This window comes from Dioscorea cayenensis, chromosome 3, assembly GCF_009730915.1.
Source record: "Dioscorea cayenensis subsp. rotundata cultivar TDr96_F1 chromosome 3, TDr96_F1_v2_PseudoChromosome.rev07_lg8_w22 25.fasta, whole genome shotgun sequence".
NCBI classification, from domain to species: domain Eukaryota; kingdom Viridiplantae; phylum Streptophyta; class Magnoliopsida; order Dioscoreales; family Dioscoreaceae; genus Dioscorea; species Dioscorea cayenensis.
In genome coordinates, this window is record NC_052473.1 from 10500951 (window position 1) to 10525514 (window position 24564).

At 34.7% G+C, this 24564-nt stretch overlaps 2 protein-coding genes across 3 annotated transcripts; one reads left to right on the forward strand and one right to left on the reverse strand.

Moving 5' to 3' along the window:
* The first annotated feature begins 1238 nt into the window (after positions 1-1238).
* On the forward strand, positions 1239-9161 carry LOC120256219 (protein FLX-like 2). Of its 2 annotated transcripts, none has more exons than XM_039263953.1 (5): positions 1239-1361; positions 2726-3293; positions 3376-3542; positions 3666-3778; positions 8217-9161. In XM_039263953.1, the coding sequence occupies exons 2-5, from the start codon at positions 2740-2742 to the stop codon at positions 8640-8642; spliced, it is 1260 nt and encodes a 419-aa protein (XP_039119887.1). In that variant the 5' UTR covers positions 1239-1361; positions 2726-2739; the 3' UTR covers positions 8643-9161. The 2 variants fall into 2 exon arrangements, with proteins under 2 accessions (XP_039119887.1, XP_039119892.1); XM_039263958.1 differs by having other exon boundaries at positions 3678-3778.
* Positions 9162-9451: 290 nt separating this feature from the next.
* LOC120256056 (probable receptor-like protein kinase At2g42960) lies at positions 9452-12663 on the reverse strand. Its single transcript, XM_039263823.1, is given in 9 exon segments — positions 9452-9975; positions 10062-10322; positions 10822-10893; positions 10895-10938; positions 11028-11246; positions 11410-11523; positions 11620-11739; positions 11841-11886; positions 12529-12663. Coding segments are annotated over 8 exon segments (1125 nt in total). The 5' UTR covers positions 11854-11886; positions 12529-12663; the 3' UTR covers positions 9452-9693.
* Positions 12664-24564: the final 11901 nt, after the last annotated feature.

Below are 24564 nucleotides of genomic sequence, written 5' to 3' on the forward strand. Positions count from 1 at the left end.
AGCCTTATGATTTTTTTTTCTTATGGTGCCTTTCATTCACTGCATAATTTTATTTTTTGTTTTGTCAAAGCACTCATGATTGGTCTTCATGCTTGCAAATAACCTAGCTGTGTTTTTTTGTTGCAGTTGGCTACAATTAGTGTGAATGTATCAGGATTATGCTGGAATAATTCTCACCTCTAGTGGGTTGACTTGAATTTAATTGATATACGACCTTAGGTATATATATATTGTTCTATCAATGCAATGCATGCATTGGTCTTCATGCTTGTAAATAACCTAGTTGTGCTTTTATGTTGTAGTTCCTTACAATTAGTGTGAATGTATCAGGATTATACTAGAATAATTCTCACCTCTATATGTTTGTTTTCATTTCCAATTGATTTTGCTTGCCATAGCATGAACATTGAGGGGCTATACACCATTAACTATCGCCATGGAGGGACATTGGGAAAAAAAAAGAAGTAATATATTCTAATGGGGCAGTGGTTCAGTTTTTGGTTGATCCTAACATGCTTTCTTACTCGGATTTGCTAGGGGATGTTAAAGAATTAGGCTATGACATTAAGAAAGGATGTAAGTTTGTCATGTATAGATAGTGTGGGAGTATTAGGAAGTATCTGTACTAATCAAGATATTGTAGGCTTAAATGAGAAAATTAGTGCAAAATACACATTAGATATTTATATTGAATGTTCAGAAGTCTGTCATGGTAAGAAGTTGCTAGGAGTGCTGTTATCTGTGGCTGATGGTAATGCTGAAAGGGATGCCCTAAATGATGTTTCCATTAGTAGTGGTAGTGAATGTAGTACAAATGGTGAAGAGAGGCTAGCATTTGTCCCATTTGTAAATGACAATTAAGATTCTGATGATGAAATACAAACTCCCATCGTTTAAACGTGACCTTAATAGCTTGGTAACCTATGTGAAACCAACATTTTTAGAATCGGAAAAAATAAAAAAAAAACATTTGACCTTATTATAAAAAAAATCACAAGAGTTTTTACTTTTCCGTTAAAAACAATAAACTTCTCCGGGCTAGTAACCAAGCCTGTTTTTACTAGAATCAATCACCAATCCAAGTTGTTACATTCGTCCATCATTACTACTATATTAGGTAATAAAGACGTATCTGAACCGTTGATTTAGTCTTCCAAACCAGATGGCGCATATCCAACGGTAGTTGGTGCGAATAAGAATTTTTACATCAAAAACAATGAAAGAATTTGTGATTCAAATCGCATCAATTCCTGGCCCCTTCTCGTTTCCGAGCCTTCTCTCAAGAGCTTGCTCGCAAAGCGTCGAAGATATCTTCCCCATCTCTTCCTATTTGGATCGAACGTTCGAAGAATCCCTCTAAGGTTGATCCCTAACCCTAATTCTTCTTGTAATTCTACGTGTCTAGGGTTCTGAAATGCGAGGTTTTGATTTTGTTTGTTTTCATTCCCTTCGTATTGTGATTTTCTCCGTGAAATTTTGATTCTTTTTTGTGTTTTGATCAGTGGATTGTTGGCGAAGTACTAATTGTGAAATTTCTGATTTTGTTAATTCTTTTTGTTTTTTTGTTTTTAGTTTTTTTTGGAAGTATGAATTCGTAGTTCATGTGGTCTGCTGAGTGTTGCTTCTATTTCTGGAGGATTAAAGAATATATCTATGTATATTATCGAATTTGCTAATGTTAGCATGCATGCTTTCTAGAATTGTGATTTTGTCCGTGATAATCTATCTTTTGCGTTGCTGCTGGGAATCATCTGTTCCTTGTCCCTGGATTTTTTGGGTTTTAATTGGTTGGATGGTTTGTTTCATGGTATGAGTTTGTAGGTCGTGTGGCCTGCTGAGTGTTGCATTTTTGTTCGGGAAGATTAAAGAATAAAATTAATATGTGGTGTGCTCTTTGTATAGATGTCTATTTGAACATGATAATGGTAGCATGCACATTTTCTAGAATTGTGATTTTCCTTGTTAATCTTTGAATCTTTGGCATAGTGCTAACAGTAAAATTTTCTAGAAACTGTGAGAACAATGTTATTGATTTTGCTGAGAATTGTATGCTCCTTCTGCCTAATCTTTTTTTAATTGGTTTGATGGTTTGTTCAGAACTTTGAAGCTATAGATCATGTGTTTTGTTGTGTGTCAACTTTGCCTGCTAGATGATTAAACAATTGACATAATCATTGGTTACCTGTTATTTTATTGGAATTGATAGTAGCATGCACATTTTCTAAACTTCTGTTGGTTAAAGAGTTATGCCTGCCATGGAAATTTTCCTTTCTGACTCTGATTAGCCATTTTATTTGCCATTTGATGCCCTGTGGTAAATTATATCTATGTAGATGTGGATATAATTATGAAAATACCTTGCTAAATTTAAAACTATCTAGGCTAACCTAAAGTGAAAATTTGATTGCTGTGTTCTGGATAGCGTTGGATTCTTTAGGTTGGGTTCAGTTAGTGTAGATTGACATTCAATAGCAGCAGACGAACATAACACGTCAACTCTGCTCTTATTTATCAGCTTTCTGTGCCAAATACAACTTCTCCTAACCATGGCTCATATACCAAGTAAATTTGGCTACCTGAATCTTGACCTGTACTATGAACCTGGCTTGGCTGTTGCCTTAACTTATTTGTTTGTTCTGTTGTTTAGATTTTATATTTTCCAGCAACAGGAGGCTACTTTTTTACCTGGCTAATGAATAGTTGTTAATTGGTTTCAATATAATAGGTTTGCCCATTTTAATGGGAAGCAAAGGCCGAGTACCACCTCATTTAAGGCGACCTCTTCCTGGTCCTGGTATGCTGCACCCTGATCCTTTTAGTGCTGCAGTTCGTCCTCCTCCTGGCGCATTTCCTTTGGAAATGCTGCCCCTTCCAGAAGTTTTGGAGCAAAAGCTTGCTGCACAACATATAGAGATGGAGAGGCTTGCAACAGAGAATCAAAGAATTGCAGCTACCCATTCAACTTTAAGGCAGGAATTAGCTGCAGCCCAACAAGAATTACAGAGGTTGCAGTCCCACATGGGCGTTATTAAGGCTGAACAAGAACAGCAGATGAGAGCTCTTTTAGAAAAAAATGGAAGGATGGAAGCTGAGTTGCAGGCCTCTGAGCCTTTCAAGGCAGACTTGCAACAAGCACATGCAGAGGTTCAAAATTTGGTTGCAGCTAGACAGGAGCTGATTTTGAAAATTCAACAATTGAATCAGGATCTGCAGAGGAGCCATGGAGATGCCCAGCAAATTCCTGCATTGCTATCTGAACTAGATGCTCTCAGGCAAGAATATGAGCATTGCAGGTATTTGGCTATTTTTTATTTACATCCTTTGAAATACCAGATTTGAAATGTTGAAAGTTGACTATTATTTCTCTTACCGCAGGGCCACATATGAATATGAGCGAAAAATATTCACTGATCATTATGAATCACTTCAGTTGATGGAGAAGAATTACATATCAATGGTTAGGGAGGTGGAAAAACTGCGTGCTGAGTTAGCTAATGCTGCTAACACTGCTGCTAACACTGCTGCTAACCCAGGAAGAAGTGGTATGTGTTGCCACTTGTTTACTAAAGATTGAGCCAAAACATAAAAAAAGTAAATAATAAACAATAATAATAATAAAAAAGAAAATCCAGTTAAATAAGTTCTTTACGCTGATATTCTCTTAGATTGTGATTCAGGTGGGACTTTTGGAAGCAATGCTAGTCACAAAGAAATTGATGCATCTAATCATCATTCTGTTGGTCAAACCACATATGAAGATGGTTATGGAGTTTCCCAGGTGAATATTGTTTCTCCTGTTCTGTTTTTCTTTCCAAAAGGTTGGCTGTCCTGGTCAAGTTGATCCATGACTTGATTGGGTCGAGCGGTTTTAGACTCTAATTTATCAGCTTAGATGGGAAGTGCGGGGATGCAGTTTGACAACCAAAATAAACATTTGACAATAGTATGGGGGCCAAAACTAGCTCGAACAAAAATATGAAGCATGTTTTCCTTTTCATAATTTATTTACATTTTAGAATAAGTAATATTTAGCATAAAGCTGTTCTCGTTGTATTTAATATGTTGCACCTTCAGGTATTTATCATAGGAGGTATTTTTGTTCATTGTTGTATTCCTTCACTATTTTCCTACTTTCAACACCTTGTTGATCCACACAATAGTGTCATGGTTGCATAAAAAGTTTCAAGTGTTGATTTTAATGTAAAAAGTTTTTCTAAGAAACTTGGTCTTTCAGGATTAGGGTCAATTGCATTTTCAAATTTGTGATTTCGTTAGTTTGACTGTTGTGGGATTTAATTTAATGGATAAGCAAATATCAAATAGATTATACGGACACGTACTCATATCATATGGAACAGTGTTTAGATTATAAAATAAAATTTTCAGTACAAATAGTACTTGACCATTTCTTACTGCAACTTCTAGACTTGTAGTTATAGTTTAATAGTATAAGAGGTATAACTAAACCTTTTTTAGATTCAAAACAATTTGATATTTTAAGTTCATTAGAGATATTGTTGTTTTTATATGGCACTATCATTTATATGAAATAATATTTAAATCTTAATTAGCACATGTGGTTATGGTAGATATAAATGTATATGATACACAAATGTCTAAGCACAACCTTATCATTTGTTCACCATATATAAATTACCATTATTAGATGTATAAATGTTTAAAAAATGCAAAGTCAAATTGATCTCAAACAACTTTTATTGGTATAAATAAATTATACAAAAGAATCCATTTACAAAATATAAACAATTTAGACAATGATCATAAAACGATGCCTACAATCCAAAATGGATGAATTAATACATTTTTGGATTTGTAGAAGATTAGTCAATGTGATGTCCAAAATGAGGGTCATGTAGTACTATAGATCATGGCTTCCACCCTCTTCTTCTATTTTAGCTTGTTCATCAGTACCGAATCTATCAAAGTAAATAGCAGACCGAAAAGCTCCTATTTCTCCCAATCCATCTTCTGTTATCGCCACCAAAATCTCAATTTTGAATAATTATTTTCATTAATGCATTATAAACAACCTAGACAATGATCATAAAACGATGCCTACATTCCAAAATGGATGAATTAATACATTTTTTGATTTATAGAAGATTAGTCAATGTGATGTGCAAAATGAGGGCCATGAAGTACAGATCACAGTTTTTACCCTTTCTTCTATGTTAGCTCGTTCATCATTATCAAATTTGTCAAAGTAAAAAGCAGACCAAAAAGCTCCTATTTCTCCCGATCCACCTTCTATTATTGCCACTAAACTCTCAAGTTTGGATAAATTATTTTCATAAATGCATCCATTTTGGTACATTTTGCTTAGTGCATATTCAGTTTTTTTTTTTTAAATTTAAAATAAGAAATAAGTACAGAAAAACATAATTGTAATAAATACTATCGTGCTTATTCATGAAAAAAAAAAGCAAGATATAGCATTACTTGGATGTTTGTCATCTAGGGGAAAACTACAAGTAAGGTTGTTAAAAAAATAAGAAAAACAAATAAAGTTTCTATGGTGCATAGGTGAGCTTAATCTAAACTCAACATTATAAACCAAAATTTCAAGGTTAATGATAGAATCTAATTCTCTAATGCATATATGTATTTACAGTATTTTTTTTAATTTAATTTTAATTTGTTATAAAATTAAAATTACCGAAGGTTAGTTATAGTCAGAGACCAGAAGACTTGGAAAACTCTGTGAAATGAAAAATAAAGATGCAAGGACAAAAAATATAAATAAATAATGGTTAAATTAGCAATAGTCCCGTCACATCTTGATGTTGAAGAAAGGAATTCCGTAACTTTGAATGGCTTCCTCCGTGAAAATGGTATTGCACTGTAACTTATTTTCATTTGAGATGAGAAGCTCATTAGCTGACATATAACCTACTCCCTTGTGGAAGTTACTGAAGCTTATGTTGTAACAAGATAGTAGCTCTTAAACAAGGAGGCTGGCCAAAGTCTCTAGTCTCAGTTGGACATCTTCATCCAGTCATTATTCACTTGCTTTAAAACCAGCCTGGTTGTGTCATTGAGTCAGATGAAGGATCTCATAATACAAATCTGATTCATTTTACATATTTTTTACGGAAATACAAATTGAAACTCAGTTGAATTAATTTTGATTGGATGCATATTGCATCCCTATTTTTATTTTCATTCTTTTAGGTCAATTGCATTAGACCAGGAATATTTATAACAACCAGGGCTACTAAAGATTTAATGTGAAATCTATCTGCTTATTTGTCATTGTTTTCATTTCATCTTTAATTTTATTTGCTATAAGCTAGAGTTACTTGTTATGAACAAGCATGTGAGTCTTCATAATGACTGATAAAATGGTTTTAGGAATGAAACTTGATGCGTATCACAAGCGCATGGGCCATCAAGGAGTAAATAAGATATTGTTCCCACCAGGACTATGATGTCAATTACTAATTTTTTTGCAACTAAAGGTTATCTAGACAAATCCAAATAAGGATAAAGAAGATGGATAGAACTAATTGCAATTGAAGTTAAAACTATTAAAGTATGGTTAGTGGCAAAGAGGGAGAATTTAGAATTCAAAGGCTTCTAGGAGTAGGGTTTCACCGCAATGATAAATAAAAAGATATTATATGACATTTTCTATTAAGCTTAAATGTTTGAAGGTGGTTTATCCTAAAGTATTCATTATTTTCTTGCGGAATATAGCAAGGTATCTAATGTAGATCAACTTCTATTTTTGTGGTAATGGAATCTAATTTGACCTTTTAAGTTCCGTGATAACCATTGATTCTCAAAAAATCCAAATCTATGGTTTTCAGGCTTAAACCTGTGGTTTCTAACACCGCAGTTCATTTTTCGGTCCTTCCTTTGGTGTCTAAGATCATACAAATATAGGATCCATCACATTCACAAACATTAAGTATCAAAGGATTAAATCAAATAGAATATATGCATTAAAGAAAAGTTAATATAAAGAATCTTTGTTCATCAAGGGGCTAATCCCCAACCCAAAAAAGATAGATTTACTCCCTCATGTTCGAATTACAACGCATGGTGTTCAGACTAAGCATTAATAATTAAAATAAAAAGAAATAAGGACAAACTCGGTTTGATTGATGAGTTCCACGCTTGAAGTTGATACATCGTCAATTAATTCTTGATCTCCTTCGTCTTTGGATATGTGCTTTGGTCTTTTGATGCTTCTCAACCTCACACTATAACCACGATAGCAAGGATCTCTCTGAAAACCCTCAATTGTCTTATATACGGTGAAATAAGCTAGGGTTTTCTCTGCGGCCATGCACCATGGGTGTGGTGTGCACCACGACTTGGTCATGGACCTCTCTGAATTAAGATTCTGTATTGTGCTCCATGCCCATGGTGATTGACATTGGCGGGTCATGTTTCTTGATGTCTTTTTGCTTTATACTCGGTTATCTCCACAACTTCTCTTTATCCCTTTTCTTTTAGAATGCTTTAAATAATTACATAATTGTTGGCGAATTCCTACCATCTGCATATAAAACACCAAAAAAAAGTAGCTCGGACGAAAATGATAATATCCAAGCAAAAATATTATGATTAATGAATGAATTAGACCCAATTCTAGGTTAAAATGTTATAAGATTTTCACTTAACAAAACTCTATATATATAAAAAATATTCATCACTTAGAAGATGCAATATGCCCTTGATTTTGAATGACCCGGCCAACTTGGGTTTTAGATTTGCTCACTTTAGAATGTTGTTTAATTTGACACAAGTGCCGCCCTTGGATTACAGATAATTTTTCTATCTAATACCACTTAGAATGCTGAAATTAGCCACTACACTCTCTTGTAATTTTTATTTACCTTTAACTGCTTGGTATGACTTTTTATGCATGAATTTCGGTTACAGCTTTTGTCATGGATTTGCATCAGTCATATGCAATGCATTTTTACATTTTCACCAATCTGCATATGCTGTATCTTCTGAATTTCTAAGGATATTAGGAGAATATTCTAACCTAGTTGTCTCCTAAGTCTCATAATTACGTTATTTCTAGCGGTGATCAAGTAAAAATCACTTGAATAAATGAATGCTATCGTTTTTGGAATACCTTCCTGTGAATTATGATGTCATTGAAGACCTGTGAGTTATTATGTTATTTCGCAATATGTTCTTTGCTATCCTATAACCTTCTAATTATGAATATACTACAGATGCGTGGTTCTTCTTCTGCCGCTGTTCCATATGGTGTAGGTCCACTGGGTCCACCACCACCTGCATGGGTTGGACATGATGCAAGAGGCCCTGGTTTTGACGCCTCTAGAAATGCAATCTATGATACATCAAGGGGTGCGGGAGGATTTGATACTTCTGGTGGCACCAGCAGTTACGATCCTTCCATGATCGGCGGATATGGGATTCCCCGAGGTGCTAATGCTTTTGAGGCTCAACGAGGAGGTTCTGGATATGATGCCCCAAAAGGGCCTGCCAGTGCTCCAACAACAGGTCCAATTGGAAACAGTGGCCATCCATATGGAGCGCCACTTGCAATGAATCCATATGGATCAGCACCACAGCCGCCTCCTCATATGGGTAGTGCTTATGATGTACCTCGTGCTGGGAATGTTGGGCGTAGATGAGCATTCTCGCTCAGGTTCTTTTTGCTCAACTAACCGGCATACAAATCCCTAATCTCTTTTATACTTTTGGTAGTATTTCATCTCTCTTTGCTGAATTGCGTTACGCCAAACTCTGCTTCGGACATTGTCATCAGAAATGCACAGGCCTGCTAATTTTCCAATTGAGAGGAAGATAAAGAGCAACTTATCAAGGCTTTCATGCAATGGATTCAGGCCATATGCATCTTTAATCTTCTTGCCCTTTCTCAGCTTGCGTTTGCTTTCAATTTTCAGTAATGGATTAAATATAGCATCGTATCTCACCTCATTTACCAAATTATAAGATAAATCTTGTTGACAGTGGTGTTACCCAATTTGGGAATAATTGTGTACTTGTTATCTGCCTGCATTTTGGAGGTCTGAAGTATTAATGAATGGTGGCACAATTTTGGAAATTATCTCTTGAGAGATGATATTCATATTTGTTTGTTGAATTTGTAAAAATGTTTAAGTTTTTTCAAGTTGTTTGCAAGTGGTTTTTGCGGTTTATTATTCTGATGCATCTCATTCCAAAATTGATAAGCTTTTAAAAGTAAAATAGCAATTGCAGACAGCTACTTTTTTTATGGAGGCTTTATGAGTTCTAGTAATTCCATTGACACAGATTTCAAAATGTATGTTTTGGTAATTTTCTGACGGTTTTATGTTTGGTTAAGTAGTTATAGATCTAGAAATTCTATGTTTGGTTGAAAGCTGTTATAAATTTGAATTCAGAAGATGAAGCAAGGAATACGAAATGTAAACAGAGAAGTTTGCAATGTTGAATGCAATAAAGATACACTGCTTCATGAGCTTATGTCAATTAATAAAAGACAAGGGAAAGCGAAATGTCGGTGCATTTAAACCCCCGGGTGATAAATGAAGAAAGGAATCTTCAAATCAATTCAAGTCTAAGAAGAGCTCTATTCTGCAAATAGCTACTACTTCTTCTGGCGGCATGGAAATCCTCACTATGTATATTGTGTGAAGTGAAGATCATCTCTGTACTGTTACATGCCGAATTTCAATTCTTCTATTTTTGCAGAAAACCAAAACCATCAGAATACGGAGTTTTCCCGACCAAAGGACGATCTGAAGAAATGCTTATTCGATGCATTGCACTTTCTCTCAACGAAAGTTCCAGAGCTTTTTCTAATTTTTTCATGACCTGTTCCATTGATGGTCTCTGCTGTTTGTATGAAGTGCATGACAGGGCTAAATTGAGAACCATCTCAAATGCATCCTTTGAGTACTCACCATACAATTTTGGGTCTGCAAATTCAGCAATATTTCCACCTTCTACTATATGCTTTGCCTGAAACAAGCCTAGAAAAACTTGTTAGTATGATGGAATTCATTTCAGATTTAATTGAGTTCAAAATCAACTAGTAGTTGTCGCACCGTCTTCTCTAATGGCATTGGCTTCATCACATTCAGATTTAGTACTCTCATTCCTGAAAGAATCTGAAGTAGGACTATTCCGAAGCTATATACGTCCCCAGCAGCGTTTACGTGTCGGTTCTGTCTGTATTCGGGATCGACATAGCCGAATGTACCTCTTACTTCAGAGCTAACATGTGATAAACCGTGGTCAATGACTTTCGACAACCCGAAGTCTGATAGTTTAGCTTCAAAATCTGGTCCTAGTAGAATGTTTGTTGGCTTAAGAATGTACAGAAATTCCACAATGTCAGAATGCTGAAGAACGATTTTAACCAAAATTTCTTTTTTATTCAAAGAAGGGTAAGTTTATTCCTGCCTTGATTTCATAAGAATCTTTTTGTGTTATTATTCAATAAAATTGCATGAAGTTTCATGTAAAGATTGTATTTTTGGTTCCCTGTACTATTTCACACCTTCGATTAAAATAAAGAATCTAATATCCATGCATTTTCGTTGAGAGAAATTAGCTAATTTTTTATCCTGAAAGACAGAAAAAAAGGTAGAAATAAGCTATTGTTTTCCTTCATACGTATTGATGTTTACATGTACTAGAATAAGGAATACTCTCATATTGATTAATTTAGTGTACCAGGATCATGGCTTCGATACTTGAGTACAAGACCAATGAAATTGATGGGCAAGCATAACATAAAATTGATGCCTTTTGATCAAAAAAACAAAAAAAAAAAGAAAAAGAAAAACACAGAGAATGCCTAACCTTGATGTCACGATGAACAATGCAACCTTCACGATATGTGTGAAGAAACTGAAGACCACGAGCGCAATCGAAAAGCAATATCAACTCTCTGAAGCCATGAAAGAAATTTATCCTTTCCTGTTATAACATAAATAAGCATCAAGTTACTAATCACCTCTCAAAAAAACAAAGTAAGGAAAATTTAAAAAATAAAAAAAAACAAATACCAAATAGCCACTCGGATAGATTTCCATTAGGGCAAAGCTCATAAACAAGAAAACATTCTTCTGCTTCTTCACAATAGCCTCGCAAACTCACAAGGTTTCGGTGTCTAACATGTGATAAGCTAGTCACTTCTCTCACAAATGTTTCGACATATCCGTCCTTAATTATGTGCTTAATGGCAACATGCCAACCGTTCGAAAGAACTCCTTTGTATACCTTTCCTGATATCTGAATAAGTCAGAAAAAAATCCAAGCATTCTACAAAATTCCGGGCAAAATCCTTATAATGTCTATCTGTTGTTATGCTGAAGCAGTTGCAGAAATGTCTAATACATAAACATATTGTAAGAACAGTCATAATACTTGCATTGACAAATTTTTCACCTGCAATTCCCTGCCCAATGAAGTTCAAAGCATTCAAATTATTTGTCGCAGAATAAATCTCCTTTACTGGGATTTTTTTACAAGTATACTCATCAAGTATCAATTCTTTGGACTCTGTAATAGAGTTGAATTGTTAAGTTAAAAAATATGAGTATGAATACATGTCTCTCTCATCTTATCAGCTTAAACTTTTAGGTTGAATCAACTTACTATTTTTCTTTTCCTCCTCTTGCGAGGAATTTGATTTGAACCTTGACCTCCATAGGTTCCATGAAGTAATGAGTATCGCAATTGAGAGAGCAATGCCGGCTCCAATTATCATCCATTTGCCTGTTTAGGAAAAGGATGACCAAAAACTAATAAAGGAGAATTGAAAATCGAGAAGTTTATATATTATTTATACCAGCATTGATGTGTAAGACTATTTTAACCTGAGGAAATCATTGTTTGTCAGCAAACATTCAGCTTTTTCTTCTCCTGAAAATATAAAGAGCGCAATTAATCTTCGAAAAGATTAAATACTTGTTTTCATGATGAAGTAAACAAGATAATTTCTGAAGTCTTAATGTATAGTTATATAACTCATACTGCATTACAAAGTAATGTGTACCAAATTACATTTAATGAAGTTTGGTATACAAAATAACTGAAATTGTTTAGATTAATTATAACCTGGTCCTTTAAAGCTAAAAAAACTATAAATGGAATTAAGCAGAAAAAAAAAAAAAATCTTCTGTCCATCATTATTATACCAAGGCTTATAACCATTTACATTGTGATTCTTCAATTTTTGAGAATCTAATATTTATACAATCAACTTGTATTATTAACATACATAATTATATAAACATCTTTCAATTCTTTCCATATAAACAGAAAATATCTTAACATTTCACCACATAAAAGCAAGCATTAATTTGTTAACAAGGATTTAACAAACATAATGCTACAAACATCATTTATAATTCATGCCATAAAAAACTCATAAACCAAAATCATAAGGTCCTTCACAAATCACAAACATTGAGCATTCAAGAACAGAACGAACAACCATATTCAGAAAACACAAAAAGAAAACAAAAGCTCAAAATTAGGAAGCGAAAGGAAAATGAGACTAACCAAAAGTGAAGAAACATTGTTTTGGGGATAACAGAAATTTGATTGGTCGATGAAGTTGAGGAAAGAAAGGTGTTTGGGTTGCCGGCCAAATTGATGAAGAAATGGTGAATGTTGGCATTATTGTTCATGGCTTCACTTTCTTGATTCCGTCGTTCAACTTTTGGCTCTTTCTTGGTTTTGGACCAACCCAAGAAATTAATGATGGGAAGACAAATGGGTGACTTAAGTACACTCAGGGCAACTTCAAATACTTCAAACAACCGCACTTATCAACACACACACTCTGTGTGTGTATATATGTATTCATTTGTTTTCAATAATAATAATACTTTGATGAAGCTTTTTGAAAATATATATATATATATATATATATAATTCTAACCTTTGGTAGAAGTCCATATATAGAATCTTAAGAGCTAAACCAACTTAATAAAATTAAAGTAATTAATTATTCTAAAAGCAAAAATTTATAAAGGTATTTGTTAATAATAATTAGCGATAATTAAAAAAATCAAACAATAATACACAGATTTACCAAAAAAACCCCAAATAAGAAAACTACAGCCAGAGAAGGACAAATAATTATGTTACATTGAAAATTGAATACAATGATGATGACTCATATTTTACTAAAAATTAATTTTTAAATAATAACAAAACCTTAAAATATGTCTAAATAAACCCAAAATTCTTCGAGTTTGAGTTCCAAGCTAGAATTTGAGTTCGAAGCTTGAATTTGAGTTCGATCCTATTAAAAAATTCTCATAATTAAAAAAAGTTACATAAATATCACAACAAGCTTTTAATGTAAGATTAAATAGAATCAAGTCACAAACTCCAATATTTGTATTGATTGTTAGTTTTGTTAAATACTCTCTCCGGTTCTTTTTACTTGTCCATTGTAATTAAATCACATGGATTAATAAAATTGGTTAAAATTAGTAAGTTTTTTAAAATTTATAAAAATTATATTAACTTTCCAAGATTATCTTTTTTTTTTAAAATATACTTTAAAAATATGCAGTTGAATATAATTTATTGGAATGTAAAAGTACATTTCATATAATAGGAAATTTGAAAAAAAAAATACTTAAAAGAAACACCAAGATTGCTATTTAACTATGATGAAGATGAATCAATGATAGTGTGAATAAAATTGTTGTGAAAAGAACTAAAAGAAATAAGAAAGAGAGGCATGATAAAATGAGAGGAAAAGTAATCGACAGAAAGTGGGGCACTCGGACATTGCTCCCCCTATGACTATTACTCAAGTGCAAGACCAACTATTATGTCTCCTAACTGATGCTTAATGAGTCATGGAGATCCTAAAATACACGATCCCAAACCTAAGGTCAACCGTGACTAACTCTACATTATGCCCCGACGGAGAAATCGCTCAGTCTCAACACCTCACACTACGTACAGTTACAAGAAGCTTTAGAGATTCCAAGTGATAGACCCTATTCCTATATATAGATCTAACCCTTTGGTCCAGGCGAAAGACCCTTAGTCACAATTAAGCCCCAGATACTAAGGATTACTTCAACGCTTCACTCTATTGCTCGCGCAACTAAGCCCCAGCGGAGTTTCTCTCTTAGCACTTTACTCTATTGTGACCGCAAAGAACTCTAAGAACATGGAGGTAGGATAAATCACACCGGAGGGGAAAGATGATGCTCCGTTACCTCTCGACTCATCCTCTCAACCCTCTCCAATCTAGCATTGTCTAACCCTCATGGTGTGTCACTCATCCACAAAGGCTGCCAAGATGGACTCTCAACCCTAGTGTTACTCTAAGGGAGAAATCATTCAACAAGCATTCAAGATTGAAACTCAATTAAAGAAATCAATTAAGGAAAGCATAATAAAAGATTAATGAAACAATAACATCCTAGGGTTTACAAGTCCAAGTACCCACTAGGGGGTTTAGCTCTCCATGGAGCAAGATACAATCAATAATGAAATCAAAAGTAAAAACATGTAATCCATAAGAAAATTCCCTCGGTATTCGTGTCGATGGTCTTGTGGAGTAGTCTTGTACTCTTCAAAGGTCCCCTTGTCAAGCCTAGGGCACACCTCGCCGGATCAGTGCCCACGAAAGCTCCCCCAATAACTATCTTGCAAGAGAAATGCGGTGTCGAAGCCGTGGAACCACTCCAAAAGCCTTGCCAAAGCCCCTTTAAACCCTAGCCGCAGACCTCTCAAAATATGCAGAAAAGATGGAAAGAAGGATGAAATATAGATCCCCAAATCGATACAAGTCGCAGCTTTATAAAGTGCTGGAATCGGGCATCCACACAAGTGTGGGTAATTTTCACACGCCTGTGTGGATTTTTGGAAATCTGATTTTCTGTGGGCTGTGAACAGTAAATGCTATAGTAAATTGCTACAATGATTTCCTACAGTACCTTGCTACAGTACTCGGCTAAAAACACTCCCGAATCCACACTTTTCATCGAGGCAACATAAACGGGCACATGTTTATACTGTAGATCGCATCGCTTCTTCAATAAAATGCCTCATTGGTGAAGATCTTGCCATCATTGCACAAGTTGGAATACGCAAATGTGATTGCCTTTGTGCCCCTCCAAATCATTGTAATTTCTTGAACACATGGAGGTTGGCACACATTCACGTATCTTCGAGCACAACTTGTGTCTTCGTATTTGTTCATTCTAAGATTTCATCAAACAGTGCATCCACGATCTACTTTGGCTTCTTTCTTTCATATTTGGCTTCACAACCCCTATATGCGCAAAAGAACATAAAAACACACGCATTAGGGATAAAACCTGATAAAAGTAATGCTCATCGTAAGAAAAAAAATACTTCGTATTCTTAGTACACAAGCACTTATCATTTTGAAACTTTCAAGGGGTAAAAAGTAATTTTCCCTTAATTTAAGACATCTTGTTAACAACTATGCATGTCACAGTATTTATTTTCTTAACATCTATATTTTTGTCAACTTAATTGAATGATCATTGTATTTAATAATGAAAATGTTTTTTTAGTGACCCATTTTCATCATCATGAAAATAGATTTTTGTTACTAAATATTATATTTTTAAAAAATATATAGTACATTCAACATTTTTTATGACGCTATTCTATTTAAAACAGGTAACAAACATTTTTTTGTTATTTATTATTTAAAGATTAAGTCAGATACTAAAAATAATAGGGGCTTATAAATTGGAAACAAGGAAGCATCTTACCATTCAATTTATGCACATTGGCTTGTTTTCATCATAGTTCATTTTGAGGAATAAAACATCAGGGTGATCTCAAGCTGATCTGGATAAATTGAAAGACATTGATGGGAAAAGGAAGAAAATGTATACCTATTGTAATATTTCCAACACTCAAACACTACAATTTAAAGCACAATTACAAAATAATACATGAATGATAAACAAAGAAACTTCTATGATTCAACCAGCATTATTATGACAGGTAATTATATTTCTTTCAGTCAAGAGTATCTAATTTGATATAAGCAAACTAATCCTCTAGCATGGTCAAACTGACAATAAAACTAGAACTATGAATCACATGTTAATCCTTCAAGCTACTCTTTTACCCTCATAATTAATAGAGGCAGTTCGATACATGATTCGTCTTGAAATTTGAATAATATCCATACTGTTAGTTGGAAATTGTTTCATTTTGAGTATCCTTCAAAATCAGAAAGTACAAAAGTCCTATTCACGCATTTATTTTTATTGAATAAATTGAATTTCCATTCCTCTATTGACACTAGAGTCATTGGCCTTATCTTTTAGGATGACATTTTAGCCAAAATGGCCAAGTGTTTCATATAATTAATTCCTCTATTGACAATAGAGTCATTGGCCTTATCTTTTAAGATGACACTTGTTGAACTTTAATTTATTTCTTATTTTTTTATTTAGCATTATCTAATTCTTGTTTGAAAAAAATTAGTCCTATTGATGTCACAGTATTATTCATATGTGGCAATGTATCTTCAATAGCTAGAAAAGATTTGGTTGAGAAAATTCTGGCTAATAATCAATTATGTCCATTTTAGAAGTTACCCGTCATCAATTTAAAAAATTACCATAATGTCCTTTTAAAACCTAATTTCATCTTTCATATTATTTTTATCTTTTATTTCTTTAATATGTAAATTATTAATAATAATATACTTTTTTAGAATTATAAATTATTATAATATAAAATTTATTAAAAAAATATATATAAATGAGTAATTATAGTATATGTTTAATAATATTATTATTATTTGTTTAATAATAATATTAAGCAAATAATATTATTAATAATATTAATATTAATATTAATACTAATAAAGTTTGTACAAAATAATATTATATATGCATAAAAAAATTTATGATCAATTTTATATAAAAGGACAAATTGGTAAAATGCACCTTACATCTCTCCTCACTCATTCTCACTTCTTCTAACTAAACAAATAGAAATAGATTACCCTTCACACTAATTCATTGAACCAAATTGAAAATTTTTTCAAACCCTCCATTCTCCTCCCCTGCTTAACCCCCCTCCCCCCCCTCTGAACCAAACAAAAGGTTAGTAAAGGAGTGACGGAACTAACGGGGGCGAGCAGGGGCTTCAGCCCCCCCTCCCCCCCGGGGCACCGGAAAGGTTGCCGTTACCCCTACCTCTAACCCCTCTGAACCAAACAAAAGGTTAGTAAAGGAGTGACGAAACTAACAGGGGGCGAGCAGGGGCTTTAGCCCCCCCCGGGGGCACCGGAAAGGTTGCCGTTATATGCTGGTCTTGCCGGATTTTGTCCAAGGAGAAAGGATGAAAGCCCCCCTCAAGCAAAAAAATTTTTTAATGGAGTTCTTCATCGTCTCGACATTGCTCTGTCGAACCGTCGCTTGCTGGCTCAGCCATGGCTCTGGTCACCAACTCTATCACGTGCTCTACTTCTTCAGAGATGAGATGAGAATCATGAGATGACATGAGGGCCAAACTATCTATCTATATATGAGGGGATGTTTATGATGAAACTACCCTTAAATGTTGGTGATTTGGTGGGGGTATTTTGAATCTTTGATCAAGCTAATTTTAGCTGCCATGATCCTATCAAATGACCTATTTTTAGCGAATAGGTTTCCTGAATGATGTGGATGGCAACTTACCATCCACGCCATTCTTTTTTATATAAACTTTAAATTTAATCATAAAAAAATCCTTAAATTCTTAAAATTTTAAAAAATTATAAAACCAATATCTAAAATCTTAAACCTAAAAATCTAAAATTTTAAACCCTAAATAATAAAGATTATTTCACTTTTTCACTTTGATATAGTTTTTACTATCCATTTTGTTATAAAATAGAATTATGAGTGATTTTTTCCATCATGTTATTATAATTGTTAATGCGGAGCATTGTGCAAAAGAAGAGACTAACTTCAGCAACATCACCATAGATTGGTTAAGCAATTGGAGAAAGTAGAGATAGTCAGTGGCAGAGGGAAACAAATCAAGAATCAAGCTTAGCAAGATCAGAGAATACTCATTGGGAATCTCATTGCACTACCATTCTCAGACTAATTAGTCTAGTGTTAGAGGTATTTTATAATGTGCATGATGATGGTGCTTCCAATGATAATAGAGATGTAGCGGTAAGTTTGATTTAAAAAAATGAAAATTATCAATGTCTTTCTAGTATTGACGCTCGCATTGGTTGTAGTTCAAGCATGCACAAATAGCTATTTTATTATTATTTTTCCAATATATGTATTCAAAATTTAAAGTGTGGTTGTTTTAATCAAAAGTTATATTATCTCGCTATATTACATTTCGAGCAATTCCTTCTTTTTGAACAATTCCTTTTTTGGATGTTTTTTTTTTCTTTACATTTTGAATGAAGATGTTGGTGATGGGAGAATGGAGGAGATGTTGAAGATGAGTTAATCATGACTAGAGGATAATGAGATGGGTTAAGCTTTTGGGTGTAATCTCATTGACATTGAGATGGTTGAGCTTAGTAAAATTGAGTTGGTTGAGTTCATTCAAATGGATTTGGAGTTGGGTTTGGTTCAATCAGGTTGAAGTAGGTTGGGTTGGGTGAAGTTAAATAGTTGGTTTGGTGTAATCAATTGAGAATTTATTGGATTTGGATCCAATGTGTAGTTGTTTTCAGGTTGAATTCATGTTGGTTCAGTCCAATTGGACTAAGTGGTTCAATTAAGTTTAGTTTAATTGAACCACCCCGGTTCAGGATTTGAAATTGGTTCAAGTTAAACTAGTTTAATTGGACTTGGTTCAGTGAAATTGAGGTTAGTCCAAATTGAGTTAGTTTAAGTGCAATTTGGAAACATGTTTGAATATGAAAAGTCAATTTTGAGTCGGTTGGAGTGAATGGGCTCAATTAGAGAGTCGATTAGTTTTGTATTTTCTTCTTGGGTACAAGTTTTGTAATTAATTTTGTTGTATTTATTTTTATTTTATTCTCTTAATAGGTCAGCTTTTAGGCTTGGGAGAGAATTTTAGATCTGGTGAGAAACCCGAGGGAGGTCAGGTGAATTGGTTGTTGCTACTATTTTGAAACAATTGCTTAATTACTTTTATTATATTATGTTTAATAATTTATCTTGTTAAGGAATAATTATGTTTAATTTGCAGTTTGTTATGCTATGAAAATTGTATACTTATATTTATTTTGCACTTTAATGTGACATAGCAATCATATTAATACATCTTGGTTACTATAACTATATACAGTTTCAGCCATTTGCAATATATGATTTAAAGTTTTTGTGTGCCGTGACTTTAAAAGTGTTGACTAGCAAATGAAAGACTTTCTTGTTTGAATTATAATTTTGGTGAAAAGCTTTATCGGCAAAGATTGATATGGTGTGTATGGTTGCTTGCTAATATTCTCAAGTTGCATAACTCTTTTGTGTTGATTGTGCGAGCTAGGGCTCGGCCTATTGAAGTGGGGGGTCTACCCACGGACCGACTTGTTTAAGAGGTGGTGTGGATGACCGGGGTGAAAGTGGTTTCCATTAGGGGTGGTGAGGAGAGTCCCCTATGGACAAGAGAGATACCTCTATGGTGATCTGAGACATTGTGGGCCACAACACGAGTAAACTAAGTGCCCAACGCCAATGTGGACCTAAATAGTATTTGTAATATCCTGAATCTTTGGATACCTCTTGGAAAATATATTTAGGGTATTATTACAGATTACGATAATATTATCCTGCAGAGCAGTTTTATTGAGAAATCCCAAGTAGAAAACTCATGGACCTAAGTGTGAGGGTTTATAAAAGATTTTGGGTTCACAAGTAAATTAAAAGGATTTGATTTGAAATATTTTCGGAGACTAAGGACTGAAAGGTAAGTTTGCAAGGATTTTTTGGAAATACTATTTCATGATTTAGGGACCATTGGTGACTTTTTAGGGACCTCTTTGTAAGAAATTATATATTCAGGGACTAATAGTGAATTTCGGCAGAAAACTTAAGTTGAGAGAAAAATTTAGAGATGGATGGTCTTCTACTCCTCCTTCTTCATCAGATGCTATAGTGCTTCGGGAAAAAAAAAAGAAAAGAAGAATGGGAGTTATGGAGCTTTGTGCTTGATGGAGGGAGAATAGGATGAACTGATGAAGTTTTCTTTGGTAAGTATTTTGATGGTTTATTTATTGATATACTTGGGTGTATGTGTAGGTGTATTTTGGATTGAAAAATCTCATTTTTCTTGAGAAAGAAGGGTTTATGATGGAAATGATGAGATTGTTGTTAGTAATGATTGTTGTTTCAAATTTCTTTGGAAAATCTTTGTATTTGAGTTGGATTTTGCTTGAAATGGAGGATAAATTCTCGGTTTTACTGTAGCATTACTGTAGTACCGAGATTAGGGTTTGTTTTGGTGATTAAGTTGATGATGATGGTGATTAAGTTGATGGTGATGATGGTTAAGTTGATTATGATGATTAAGATGATAATGATGATGCATGAGAATTTGAGTTGGTTGAGTTAGCCAAATTGGTTTGCTTGGATCAAACCAAGTTGGAGTAAATTGGTTGAGTTGGGTTTGGTTTGGTTAGGTTGGGCTTGACCAAATCAAGTGAGGTAGATATCATTTGGTTTAGCCAAATTTATTAATTGGATTGGAGTTGGATTTGGATGAGAATTGGAGGGGTTGGGTTCAATTGAATTGATTTGGTCTAGGTTTGATCAAATCAAGTTGAATTGTGGTTGGGCTTGAGCTGTTTTGGCGAAATTAATTGGGTTGAGACTGATTTGGGCTTGGTTTAGATGTTGGGCTAAGGGCTTTTCGGGCCGAACCAATTCAAGGAGAATTGGGTTCAGTTGAACCAAGCTGGTTCAACAGATTTTGTATAATAATTAGAGTTGGTTCAAGGCTCGTTGGTTAAATTAAACTTGGTTCAGTGGAATTGAGATTGGTTCAAGATGGTCTAGCCCAAAATGAGTTGGTTTAACTGCAATTGGAGACCAATTTAATTATGCAAGGTCGGGTTTTAATGGATTGGAATTAGTGAGCCCAATTAGAGAGTTAGTTATTGGTTTCTTGTATTTTCTTTTGGGGTTCAGTTATATCTTTAAATAATTATATGTATTTATTTTATTCTGTTATCCTGGCAGATGTTGTTCAGGATTGGGAGAGAGTTTCAGGTCTAGCAAGAAACCCAAAAGAGACCATGTGAGTTGGTATTGGCTATTATTTTAAATAATTGGTTAATTATTATTATTTTGAAATAATTATTTAATAGCTAGTATTTTGGAAATAATGGTTTAATTATTTTATTTTATTATATTTAATTGTGTATAATGTTAAAAGATATTTATATTTATTTGCCGTTGATGTGCCATGACAATCGTATTGATACATCTATTTTATATAATTATATATATTATCAAACAATGGAAATACATGTATGTATGATTTAATTATTCAATTCATGTATTTATTTTTCTATAGTTATATATACTTTGATTTGGAATGATTTGTGAAATCATGTACGCCTATTCAAATGTTTTACCGGCAATGTTTGTGGAAGTGGTTTTCATTCCTTGTATAGGAATGGTATCATGGATCTGGACTTTACTAGCATTATGCATGTATAGTACTATGGATCTTTTACAGATTTTGATGGTGACTACGGACTTTAGTCCGACATTACAGTAAGGGGTTCCAAGGTCCGACCTGATGGAGGCGGCGTGGTTAACCCAAATTTTACCCTAGTCAAGAGATGCGTGGAGCCATTGACAGGGGGGGTCTTTTATGTGAGAAATCTGGGGTCACCACACGGGAATCTCAATGGCCAACGTCAAGGTTATGAAGACCTTGGCGGCTCCCAACCTAGTCACGATGGCAACTAAGTAGGGGGAGTTTTCAGTGCGGATTTGAGTACGGTTTTTATATTACTTGTTATTTTTGGATTGTGATGAGAGGGCGAAGCCCAGCTATCACACTTAGGAGGGTAGTCTCTAACGAAAATTTGGATTTTTCCGAGGAAAATTGATTTGATGTTGATTTTGTGACGAATTTAAGTTTCAAAAGCTCTTTAAAAAGCTGAATTTTGCCAAAATTCTAGTTTTTGTGAAAGAATTGAAGTTATTTGATAAAATTGATCTTTATATATTTTATGTACACTACATTAATTTAATTATTTAAAATTATTGAGTAACTATCGACCAACTGAATGTGCTGTAGTTGCAAGAACAGGACCCTAGTAGATCACTTATTCAAGTATAGAGCTAATCAGGGTTGAGTCCAAGATTGCAGTGGATCCCTTTTTCTTTCTATTTGTTGGTGTCGTGATCTTGTAGTAGTTGTACTTGCAAATTGGAGTAATTATATTTGTTGTATTTATGTGTATGAACATATAGTTGGTGTGAAGTTAGCAATCATGTTTGTAAGTCTGATTTTGTTCTTAAAGGGGGTGTCAGTTTTCCAGTTATAATGGGTTTTTAACTGATGGGTGCCACATTTACCTCAGTAGAAGGGGTGGGTGTGACAGTATTTTTCTATGAGTACATGTATATATAATAATTATAATGAGGATTTAGCATATTTAGACTTAACTATGACCATAGTTAAGATTGTGACGATTTTGGCTAGCCCTATTTTTGGTTTATGTTTTACTGGCTTTGTATTTCATCTGTTATACTTTATGCTATTGACTTTGTTACAATACATATATTGTATTAACAATTTGAGGCTAAGAAGAAAATTTGAACAATTGATCTTTGTATATTTTATATTGTTTTTATTTAAAATTAAGTAGCCACTATCAACTAATTGAAATGCATCACAGTTGTAGGAGCAGGACCTCACTAGATCGTCTGTACAAGTATAGAGCTAGACTGGATTAAACCTGTGGTGGTAGTGGGTCCTTTTCTATTTATGCTTTTGTGGTGGCCCTGTAGAGGTTGTACCTGTAATTGAAATCTTTTGTATTATTGGTGTATATGTATTTAGACTTTTGTTCTTGTGTATTGATTACTAGTTATTTCTAATACTTTGGTTATTACTGTGTAGTGGTGTTTGTTTCCAGTTGAATTGAGTTTTTAACTGATGGAAGCCACATTTGCCTCAATAAGGGGCTAGTGTGACACAAATTACCTTATTTCTCTCTGCTCTGAACCCTCTGCTATGAACTAACCTTCGTCGCTTCCCACTTGCCATGGCAAGTGGGGACCGGTCCCTAGCCCCCTCCTCCCATCCCCCACATCGTAAATCCTTGGCACAAATTGCCTCCTCCATTAACCAGCACACTGACAATTCTCCCCTGCACAACACCACCATCCTAAATAAACTTAAAGAGTCAACTACTAATTTCATTCTGTTAGACAAGGATTCTTTGAATTGTGCACACCTGAAGGTCCAGCATGCACTATATGAAAAACTCTTTGGCAAATCTCCTCATTTCGAGCAAGTCAAGACTGATCTACTACCCAAATGGAGCATGTTTGGAGAGATTCTCATCTAGGATCTACCCAACGGATTCCTATTAATCAGGTGCCCCTCTCAGCAAGTCATGCAGAAACTTCTCTTGGACAGACCTTGGACCGTTAATGGAATTATTCTCCAGATTTCACCGTGGAAGCCGTTCTTCGAACCCACTTTTGCAAAGCTCAATATGGCTACAGCTTCACAACCTTCCCGTGGAGTTATGGGAAGGGGAGACCTTGGAGACCATTGTTAGCACAGTTTGGCACCCTCCTCAAAGTTGATGACTTCACTGGTTCTATGAGCCGGTCTAAATATGCATGGGTGTGTGTGGAAATCGATTTGTCCAAGCCCCTCTGTCGTGGTTTCTGGATCGGCGATGATATGAATAGAGTGTTCGTAGTGGTGATGTACGAGCGGTTGCCGACTTTTTGCTATACCTATGGATTGGTTGGTCACTGCAGTAATTTTTGTTTCAGGTCAATGACATCCGGTGCCGGTAAGACCGCCTCATCTTGCCCAGTAGGGCATAATGAGCCCGACCCTATTTTGGTATCTAGTGTCGAAAACCAGAATATGGACATCTCCGACCCCATCCCGGATCGACTACTATCAGGAGCCTCTGAAAATTTGACCCATTCGCTTCACCGATACCGACTACGGTCCCTGGCTCTTGGTTACTCGCCGGCGTGGTAGCACTCGCGGTCACGAGGGCAGCACACGTGCTAGCCGCATGACCTCGAGTGCTGCAGCCGAACTGGGTTCCGAAGCTGACAGGTCCCGAGGTTCCAACTTTTGAAGCATACGTGGCGGAAAGGGTTTCGCTGTCAATGGGCGGCACACCCTTTTCCAAGACACACTCTCTGCACACGCTGTAGATGAACAGTTGTCGGCTCATATACCCAATAGCCCACCTGCTACTTTTTCTATCCCCAACGTTCATATTGAACCCTCCAAATCCCAAGACAATGATTTGCCTTCCCTAAGTAACTCAGCCACCCAACCCCCAATCAAATCATATCGCCTCACTTGTCCCCCATTAAAGGAAAAAGCATTAATTCTAGCCGTTCAAAATCTCCACCCCCGATCTCCGTTCCT

Excerpts from the sequence above, each read along its gene's own strand:
- LOC120256219 (XM_039263953.1), top strand. The coding sequence starts at position 2,740 with ATGGGAAGCAAAGGCCGAGTACCACCTCATTTAAGGCGACCTCTTCCT. Across the intron at positions 3,543-3,665 it reads TGCTAACCCAGGAAGAAGTG|ATTGTGATTCAGGTGGGACT; the intron begins GTATGTGTTGCC and ends ATATTCTCTTAG. Across the intron at positions 3,779-8,216 it reads ATGGTTATGGAGTTTCCCAG|ATGCGTGGTTCTTCTTCTGC; the intron begins GTGAATATTGTT and ends AATATACTACAG.